This window comes from Hoplias malabaricus, chromosome 3, assembly GCF_029633855.1.
Source record: "Hoplias malabaricus isolate fHopMal1 chromosome 3, fHopMal1.hap1, whole genome shotgun sequence".
NCBI lineage: Eukaryota > Metazoa > Chordata > Actinopteri > Characiformes > Erythrinidae > Hoplias > Hoplias malabaricus.
The window spans coordinates 13,419,553-13,430,350 of NC_089802.1; the positions used below are offsets into that span (position 1 = coordinate 13,419,553).

Consider the following 10,798-nt stretch of genomic DNA (forward strand, 5'->3'; position numbering starts at 1 on the left):
CTAAGAGCTTTAAATAAAAAAAAATCATTTTAATAAAACACCAAAAGTGTATGCTTATGTAGTTATGAGAACGTGAGTTGTGGGTTCACGTAGCCAAACTGTGCTCGGGGTATAAGGGGTTAAATCAGTCAAAAGTTTACAGGGCGGTTTTATGGGGAGTTGCCTCATGCGATCCGAGAAAATGGATCTAACACACACCCGCATCCAGCACCACGTCTGGGAGATGTGAGCCTCTCCGTAACCCGTGTGTAGAGCAAAGATTGTGAATAAAAACCCATGAACACGACAAAAAGTTTTTTGAAAAATCGACCGTTAACAACAACAGCCGTTCAAAAAAGTTTCACGCAGACGAGCTTGGATTTACAAACGACAGCTGAAGTTGTACACGGTCAGTCTACAGTAAAATCGGGTTTATCGGAATGTGAGAGAAAAGCGTGTTTACCTTCGTCCAGTAGTCTCTCTAGGTGGTTGAAAATGCCGCAGAAGTTGGGCAGGCTGCTCATCAGTTTCTTGTCGTTCATGAGCTGCATTAGATAGTCAGGAGTGGGCTTGGGCTTCTCCTTCGTTTCCATTTCCCCCACCATATTTAACAGGCTACCTCTAAAAATTCGAAAAGCGGTCGTTGGTTGGAGGGAGAAGAGCACGGCGTCCCGAAGCTGTGGGGGCCACTTGTTCCCTCCGTTCCTTCAGTCTCTCTCTCTCTCTGTCGCTCGCTCGCTCTCACACACACTCACACACATACACACACACACACACACACGCTCTCTCCCCAAACTCCTGCTTCCAACCTACGACGGATACTTTATTTTCCCTTCTTCAGAAACACAGCTCAGTTATGGACAACCACTGGCTGATGAGGCTACAAACGAACACCCCGCTGTTACGAGTGGCACTGAGAGTTAGGTGAACGCTAAAAAAAATGTCTTGTACTACGTCGGCGAATATCAGAAAAACTCCACAAACTGTCGGAACTCCGGCATTGCCCGCGGAGACGTGTTGAGTTTCGCCTTCAGTCACGAAGAGTCCAGTCCATTCGAGCTGCGTACAGAGAGTGAGGAGTGCTGATAGAGATACAGACTGAAGTTCTCTCTCTCTCTCTCTCTCTCGCTCGCTCGCTCGCTCTCGCTCTGAGTCAGTCACATGACCACAGCGCGAGAGTCAACACAGGCACGAGAGAATGGGAGGAGAAACTTAAGCACTCTCTCTTTCTCTGTTTGTAATATGGGCTAACCTTTTAGTTTTTATGTTATAAAAATACTGAATGGAGGATGATAGATTTTTAAACTGAATCATTAACACATTTCTAAGCAGCACGTAGTAAATTCTGAATTGAAGTTTTAAAGTAAAAAGTAAGTAAACATGCTTTATTTTGTTCAACTACTTAAATGAATAAATTGTGGTACAATAGTGGTCTGTTAACATACTCCTGAAAGTGAAATAGTCTCAAACCCTGGCATGCTAGGCATTTACTTACCTCAGAGGCTTAAATGAATAAAGATTTTTTTTGTTTTTAGAGTGAAAGTGAACACAATAATTTATTCAGTGTTTAAAACTGGGGTGGGGTGGCCTTTCGGGAGAGGAAAAAGCCAATGTAATGTGAAATCGCCCAGCCCTGGAGTAAAAAAGAAAGGAAATAGATGACAAAAACAAAGTATACGTCAAAGGGTGTATGTCCTCAGTCGTTCTGCGCCTTGTATTTCTTTTTTTCCAGATGTCTTGGAGTGAGAGGTTCTCAGGAATATTTTCCACCGCACCGCAGTGCTTTATTTGGATCAGATTTGATGCCACCATGCAGATTTGACCCATAGGAGAAGAACTGATCCTAGAACAGCAATGATAGACGGCTTCTGTTTCCACAGCAAATCAGTATGTTTTCGTGAAGTCTGTCTTTGGCCACGTGAACCTGCTGCTTTTGTAGCAGTGAAACCTTGCATTAACATGGTGGTTAGGTCATGTTCAAATTTCACTGGACTTCATTAAAATCATTAAAATATCATACAGTGATACTGACCACATTAAGTATAAAGAAAATGGAATGTGTCTTCTATATTCTCATAAAGTTACATAAGTAGCCTCACGTTCCCACAAATTCAGTAGAATGTCTGGAGTCATACGTGAAATAATGGGAGGTGTTCTTCATTGGTGAAATGAGCCATGATTCTCCCCCAGCAGTCCTGACTTCTTTGTCATGTCCAAAACCTTCACTGGACAGTAGGAGCACTAAACACTGTAGAAATTACAGCAGTTGCCAAACAATATCTTCTCCCGTGCCAAAGCAGACACTTTGTAACCTATTCTAGATGGTTTCTACTGGTAATAGCCCATGGGAAACCATTTACAGCAGACTTCAGGAAGTAAAATGGAAACAATGTGCGTATTGATGTGTTTTACAGTGTTTTACACAGGTTGCATTTTAATGAAAAAGGTTTAAATGGAATCCCCCAAAGTATATCCAGATACATTCATTCACTATCTGTAACCGCTTATCTAATTCAGGGTCGCGGTGGGTCCAGAGCCTACCCGGAATTATTGGGCGCACACCCTGGAGGGGGCGCCAGTCCTTCACAGGGCAACACACACACTCACACATTCACTCACACCTACGGACACTTTGGAGTCGCCAATCCACCTACCAACGTGTGTTTTTGGACTGTGGGAGGAAACCGGAGCACCCGGAGAAAACCCACGCGGACACGGTGGGAACACACCAACTCCTCACAGACAGTCACCCGGAGCGGAACTCAAACCCACAACCTCCAGGCCCCTGAAACTGTGTGACTGTGTGACACCACCGTGCTAACCTATCCAGATAAAATCTAGTTAAAAAAAAAACCTCTTAACACCCAATATTAATATTAAATATAATAACGCAAGATGTTAACAGGCATCATGGCAGTGAAGGACCTCTATTTGCTTGGCCCATGCCACATATTCAGGGACTTACCACATACAAACACCTGGGTTTGTGGTTTACCTGAGATTGTTTGTTTCCCTGTTCACAGTCCTCTTTAATAGTTCTTCATTTCACAGTTTCCTAGACTGATCTTCCCCATAGATTCACACTGTCCTTGATTGGTTCTTTGGTTCACACTGTTATTTTTCTCCATTTCACACGGTGCTTGAATGATTATTGGGTTCCCTAATTTACACAGTCCTTGAATGTTGTTCTCCAGTTTACAGTGTTCTAGAAAGCTTTGTCAGAATACACTGTTTTTGTTTATTTACACATACCTGCCTATTTAGTAGAATGTTAGCTCCATACATTTGTTCTGAAGTTATAAGGAGTTTAGCCTACACTACAGCACCAGTTAGAGGTCAGATGCACATGTCATTCTTAAGTTAAATCAACATAAACAGTGTGTTTAATTCAATAGAAAGGGTTTGAAAATAATGAGGTAAACAATAAAAAAGTAATGATGTCTTGGAACATAAATCCATGCAAATGCCATAAGTGGACTTTAAGGTGAAAAAAATACCAGAAAAATTAAAGCAGGGATAAGGTTTTTAACAGAACTAATAGATGTTGTTTCAAATCACAAGCAAAGAAACCCACTGCCATCAGGGAGTCACAAAGCCTCAAAAGAAACCACACTGCTTTCTCAGTGGTTACAGTATTTGTTGTAGGATGATCTCCTCATGCTCTCATGGAGGAAGTCAGTTGGGCGTTAATTTGCTGGGCTGTGGAGATGAAAACTAGGATGGCGTTAGGCTGGGCTTCAGAGGATTGGAATGCTGGCTATTTAACATGAGAGTTAGACAATCCCCCCGAGCCCCCACCTCCACCACAGCACAACCGCTAAATAAATAGAGAAGTAATTAACAGAGCAGTGAGACTCTGGCCGCGTTTCATTACTGCTGCTTCTGAGAGGGAGACAGAAAGTCAGGCAGAAAAAACACACAGACAGATTACAGTCAGTAAGACAACGCCAGGGCAAAGTGATGGCACTGATGCTGTGTAAAACTGAAAGAAAAAGGGGTTTATTTAGTAGACTTCATTCTGACAGAGATTATATGAGACTTGAAAAGGCACAAAAGAAGACCAATATCTATGAGTCACTGAGCTGTGTTCTCTATTCATGTGCTCCATGCTCTGCAATTACTGTAAGCTGACAAGCTGAAGTGACAGCGATTAGCAAATGAATAGATTCGCATCCTTCCCTCCCTTCTCCCCTCCTTCCTTCCTTCCTTCAGTTCTCCTCTGTGGTTGTGAAGGCAACACCACAGATTCATGTTATGTACACAGCAAAAATCTCCAGTGTTGAATGAACACTGTATCATAGTGATACATCTAAGTCCAGATGAACATAAAGGAACACGAATAATTCATTCAGTGCTGTAGCTGGTAATTTAACGTTGGGGTTTTAGCTGTGTACTAATTGCTAGAGAAACACTGATTGGCTAGATTCAGATGTGTACATAATTTCCATGTCAGTAAAACACCATCACAGTTATTGTCCGACATAAATAATGTGATGCTGATGTGGTGTATGTATGGTGAAAATTATGTACACATTTGAATAAAAAGGACATTCAATTAATCACCTTTCAGAGAGGTGTAGATACTTGTATAATTTACATAAGTGCAAATTTATGCAGACTATTTAATGAACTTGTATTTTTTGAGTAAGATCAAGTTAGTCAGGAATTTGCTTTTTTACTCAGGCATTTACCTCGAGTAACAGATTATTTCACTGTGATATTGTCTAATGTGGCTTGTCTGAACTGCTTTCTGATTAGTCACATCACTGACTTAAGTCCTCACTATTTTATTTCAGAAGAAAACAATCATTTCTAAAAAGAGAATAGTCATAAATTTCAGTGCCTTTGCTGATATATTCAGAATGTGTTAAAGGAACACTATGTAGTATTTGTACTTTAAAATGACAGCTTTAAAATGATTGTGAGACTCCTCCAACCTGTAATAGGGAGAATAGTGCCTCTCTCACTGCTCCTGGGGTTCATGCAACTTCAGAATCACAGGCTGGAGATCTCTCTAGAGAACTGCTACAAGAAGAATCTAGCTCTGTTTTCTTAGTATGGAAGTTATGACAGAAGAAGCAAGAGGAAGAAGAGAGAGAGTGAGAGCGACTCTTCAATAGTAAATATTGGACTGACTTTACTCAGCGGAGTGAGCTGAAACAGTCACAAGGACACAAGACACACACTTTCTTTTTCTTGGAGTAATAAATAACATGTTGGTGCATTTCTTCAGCTGTTGGGGTGTTAGTGAGAAGTTTTGTTGGAGAAGGTGTTATACTCCAGTTTCTGAGAGTTATTGAGCAGGGTTTGTGGCTGCTAACTTTAGCCTGATTAGTGAAATTTTTAGCGTTAACTCTTTTAATAAGGGCTGTTCTGTAGATGTTTTGTGGTTGCAAAGGCCAGAGTTACACTTTGTGCCGGTGTAACCCAAGCTTTGTTGATGACAGTGTTATAATCGGGTTTTATGGATGTAATACCACAGTCCAGTAGATGTTATATGGGTTTTATCATTTTGTCATCATAATTTTATTCAATTACACACGTTACACAGGCTCAATATGAGGTAGTAGTGAGCGTATCACTAGAACCACCAAGTGTTTATAGTTGAAGCCCCAAGAGCTGTTTGTGACTGATGTGAATATCCCTTAGTCCAGAAGTGTTGTGAGTAAGAGAGGAAGAGAGTGGGATAGAGAAAGAGAGATGTGTGTGTGTGTGTGAGAGAGAGAGAGAGAGACTTGATTTCAGACAGCACTGTAAATGTTAATTACACTCAGCAACAGGTAGGGAGAGCTAAAGAGACAAAAACACCATTCTTTCATTGTGTTCCTTTAAGTAGTCATTTAACTACAGTGCCTAGAGTTACTAGTATAAACTCACTCTTTTTTGTTCTTGACTTTTCATACTCATCTTTTTAAAAGTTTTAATACTTTTACCTAAGCTTGGATTAATGCTACTCTACCAGCATTCATTTTCATTTTGCCAGTGAAACAATGTGTATGGTATAAAAAGTGACATGAGCTTTTTTTTAATCAAGCTAGTAATACAAATGTATTAGTCGAATAAATATATGCAGAAAACAACATTTTGAGAATAAACTTTTTCATGTTGAAAAGGCGCTTACATTACTAACCAAGAGCTATTATTACTTAATAGTTTGTTTGCTGTGTGCCAAACTGAACAATGCCACTTAAGTGGATTGCTTTGATTTAATTACTGCCCATATGGATGGGCCTTGAGAGAAGCAGTGATCAGGAGGGTGGTGAGGTGGGACCCTCGGCTTGCTTCTTCTTGCATGAGGTGCTAAAACAGATGGCAGCACTTTCAGGCAAACACACACACACACAAATGCCTGTGAGAAACATACCCACCTGCCTCTGCATCTCAGCTTCATCTGTACACAAGCTGTTACCTCCTCAGCACGCTGCAGCCCCAGCATGTACACTTCTGTCTAATGATTGTGTTTGCATGTATGTCGAAGCACTTGATTGTGTGTGTGTGTGTTTTAGGGAGGTATATACTCTTGTCATACTTGTTTAACATGATGCTCATTCCCATTTTTGTTGGACTAATTTATTTTACAGTTTATATTAAGTAAGGACCAAAGAGATCAAAGATAATATAAAAAATGCTACTTTACCATATTAGCACATACCTGCTATTCCATAGTGAGCAGTTGTTATTCAGCTACCATATTGGACTAACTTCCCACCCAACTCTACCAACACTACATACAGTTCATATGGACTCCACTTATCAATCCCCTGATTATATTGCTCCGTTAACCATTACTACTTTAATTATTCCTATCATCCCCACTATTGTTTTAAATTCAAATAAAATTCCAATCTGTACACCAGAAAATAACAACAGATTTATATAAGATTATATAAAAGATACTGTGACTGGTTGTGTGCCTTGGTTCCCCCCTAAAGTTTCTTCCTCTAGCATCAAGGGAGTTTTTCCTTGCCACTGTGATCTTTGGCTTACTGACCTAGGTTTTTTTTTTGTTTGTTTGTTTGTTTGTTTGTTTTTTTGTATGTTATTGATCCGTTGTCTATTATTACTTCTGATGGATTTATGTAAAGCTGCTTTGCGACACATCAGTTATAAAATGGTCTATACCAGTGAATACTGGTTGATTCATTGACATATATTAGGTCAAACAAACAAACAAGCAGCATGCTTCTTCAAAAATATACATTCATTCATTCATTGTCTGTAACCCCTTGTCCAATTCAGGGTCGCGGTAGGTACGGAGCCTACCTGGAATCACTGAGCGCCTGGAGGAAACCCACACGGACACAGGGAGAACACACCAAACTCCTCACAGTCATCCAGAGTGGGCTTCAACACACAACCTCCCGCTCCGGGTGACTGTCTGTGAGGAGTTGGTGTGTTCTCCCCGTGTCTGCGTGGGTTTCCTCCGGGTGACTGTCAGTGAGGAGTTGGTGTGTTCTCCCCGTGTCTGCGTGGGTTTCCTCCGGGTGACTGTCAGTGAGGAGTTGGTGTGTTCTCCCCGTGTCTGCGTGGGTTTCCTCCGGGTGCTCCGGTTTCCTCCCACAGTCCAAAAACACATGTTGGTAGGTGGATTTGTGACTCAAAAGTGTCCGTAGGTGGGAGTGTGTGAGTGAATGTGTGTGTGTGTCTGTGTTGCCCTGTGAAGGACTGGCACCCCCTCCAGGGTGTATTACCGCCTTGCGCCCAATGATTCCAGGTAGGCTCTGGACCCACCGCGACCCTGAATTGGATAAGTGGTTATGGATAATGAATGAATGAACTTGAAGCAGGGCGGCATTGTGGTACAGCAGATAGTGTCACAGTCACACAGCTCCAGAGACTTGGAGGCTGTGGGATCAAAACTCTGCGTGACTGTCTCTGAGGAGTTTGGTGTGTTCTCCCCTTGTCCGTGTGGGTTTCCTCCGGGTGCTCCAGTTTCCTCTCACGGTCCAAAAACACAAGTTGGCAGGTGGATTGACGACTCAAAAGTATATATATATGTCCCTTTTCATACGTTCAAACTGTCACTGCTGTCAGATCTTAATGGATAAGACACTGAAAATGATTTATGCCACATTTGTACCTTGAGATTGAGGTTTGGATTTTGTTTAGTGCTTTGACTTTGCACCAGAAACCTAACACACGCTCGTGTTGAGTTATGAGTTACTTAAGACCCAATGGCAGAAACAGCTCCAGCAACAGCATTAGTACAAATTTGGAAGTGAAATAAAGTTTTAGCTAGGCGCAACAAATACATAAACATATTCAGACATAAACCCGATGTAGTGTTATAGAGAACAATAAAAACTACTCTGATGTCTGATCATCTCAGAATCATCTCTACTTTCTCTCTCTTTCTCTTTGTCTCTCTGTCACTCTCTCTCTCTTTCTCTGCACAGAGTCATTGGTATTCACTAATAAAGACCGCAGAGACATAATGCAGGAGACATAGCCCCGTTACAGAAATAGATTTATTGCTAATCCATTATGCATAGTGGGTAATGTAACATATCTGATGCACTGGCTCACAGCAGGAGGAGAGAGAATTTAAGTGCACTGAACATTAGGCTGTGAGGCAGGGTGAAGAGAGAGAGAGACACCCATGGGTTTCTCAACAGGCTGCCCTGGAATAGACACAGCATTGTGCCCTGCAACCATACCCCCACACAGTCCACTACACTTCTTCTTCTTCCTCTCACAAAAGCAGAAGGTCATAAAAGACAAGCACGCCCCAAAGTGATTCCCAAAATGAGCCAGTTCATTAAACACTAATAAGTCAGAATGAACTTACCATGTATAGTTCTGATGAATCATGTGTACTAATTCAGTCGCGATGTTTAGATTTGGACCATTTCAGCCACAATATTCATTTTGAAAATTTAACATGTAATAGTGTTTCATAATAAATAAATAAATAAAAAGACCACTGATTATACTACAGCAATTGGAATGATCACTGGAGGTGATGAATCAGCATATAGAATTGAGACAAGACTAAGGAAATGGATGTTGATCCAAGGAAGAGGAGAGGGCCGCACACACGACTTTACAGAGGTGAGGTGAATGTACGGACAGTGACCACCTTCAAAGTCTTCAGCGTACTTTTACACCAGCGACATCACAGCCTGGTTTGAGAACTACTCTACAGCAGAACCACAAGACTGGGGATCCACTACTACTTACACAATAACTCTGTATCCAACACACACACAACCTTTGTTGATAAAACGTTGGACTGCAACTTGCACACTATGCATGACACTTTACTGTATGTTTTTGCACAAGAATGTTTAAATGTTTTATGCTCATAGTGAACTGTTAAGTTTGAAGCAGTAATTTACCTTTAATAATACACTCTTATATTGTATTGCAGAGGCTTAATACAGCTTTCATATATAAATATATAGTCCTTCATTGTATTACTGTTTTTATCTGTATTTTTGATGTTCTGACTTTTTTTATATTCATATATTTTAAATGTGTTCATTTTTTGTCGAATAAAGGTATCATTGTTTCTATGTAACTCTTCATGCAACACTGTGCATGTGACAATTTATCCCCTGAATCATGAGACTCTTTCTCATGAAAATTTGTCACTTGTTAAATGATGTTACGTAATATACAATGACATTGTTTTGATATTTCTGAAAAAATTTCATCAATGAAATGACCATGAATCATTCAAATATTTGAAGTTCTAAATTCAAATAACAATATGTTATAATATAACAATAAATAATAATATGACCAGACCTTGATTGCATGTAATAAACAGCATTAGAATGTATTAAATGGATATTAAGCATCCTTACTCATTCCATGTTAAATTCATAGTTTAGTCTTTAGTGTTTGTGAGACCACTGAAATGTTGGCATTGTAGTAATTGCTGGTGATATACTGACAACAGGGAAGTTCAATATGTTCTGGTTAACACTATGGCCACTGAGTGTGGGCTGGATTGAGAGGCTATACTTAGCTGTGTGTAACACCCCCCCCTCCCCCCCAACATCAGCACCTCACCTCTGCTGCATGTCACACAGCTCCCAAGGTCCTAGTGACATTGTCACACTCCCAAATAAGAGACAGATGGCTGTTAATGGGGGCTGGGAGAATGCAACAGAGCTCTGTGATATCTGTCAGACACAGACAAGCCCTTGATTTTTTTTATTAGCCAGTTGATTCAAACACAGTTATATTTCAATTTCAAGAGTTAAAACCACCCCAAAAACCTCACAAAATCAGAGACCCCAGGTGAAGTGACTTCTGATATACAGCAGTACATGAAATAAGCTTAGAGATGAGTATTGTTATCATTTTAAGGGCCCATAATCTTCATTTTCTTTGTGTTTTGCAGAAAAAAAAAACTTGTATCTGAATTTGAAGTTATTTGGCCACAACCCCTGGATGATGTCTTTCTGTACAATCATGTAATCAGTCAGGTTAGAGCCTTATGTATTTATTTATATTTTAAAGAAAGAGAGAGTCATTTGAAATTTCATTGGTCTTAAAGTTTGGTAGTAATTTGTCCTACTAACAAAGCAAAAGATGGCACATCCTACTGACAATACACACATGCTAATTTGAGGAATTTATGTAGGATGGCTCTCAGTCTGGATGATAGGGTGTAGGAGGAAAGAAACCCGAACCACATTGTAACCATGGTGGGACAAAATCCTGGACTGTGGTGGAAAAAAGTGGTAAACTAATGTAAAAAATCCAAACCATGGTCCAGTAAACAAGAGTAAAGGTGTGGAAAAATTGAGTGTAGTGGGGAAAAAAACAGTGGTGGAAAACGAAACCAGTGAAGTTGGGAAGAACAGTA

General features: G+C 40.4%; 1 protein-coding gene across 4 annotated transcripts in view; it reads right to left on the reverse strand.

Annotated features, from left to right (window-relative positions):
- The window catches only part of qki2 (QKI, KH domain containing, RNA binding 2), a 37,403-nt gene extending 36,333 nt beyond the window's left edge, over window positions 1-1,070 (reverse strand). For all 4 annotated transcript variants that reach the window (XR_010801836.1, XM_066663469.1, XM_066663470.1 and 1 more), the window contains exon 1: window positions 443-1,070. Coding sequence is in view for 3 of the 4 variants with exons in the window: in XM_066663469.1 (XP_066519566.1) it covers window positions 443-584 (142 nt within the window). In the remaining variant the exon portion in view is untranslated. The remainder of the gene's footprint in view (window positions 1-442) is intronic.
- Between the last annotated feature and the right edge of the window lie 9,728 nt (window positions 1,071-10,798).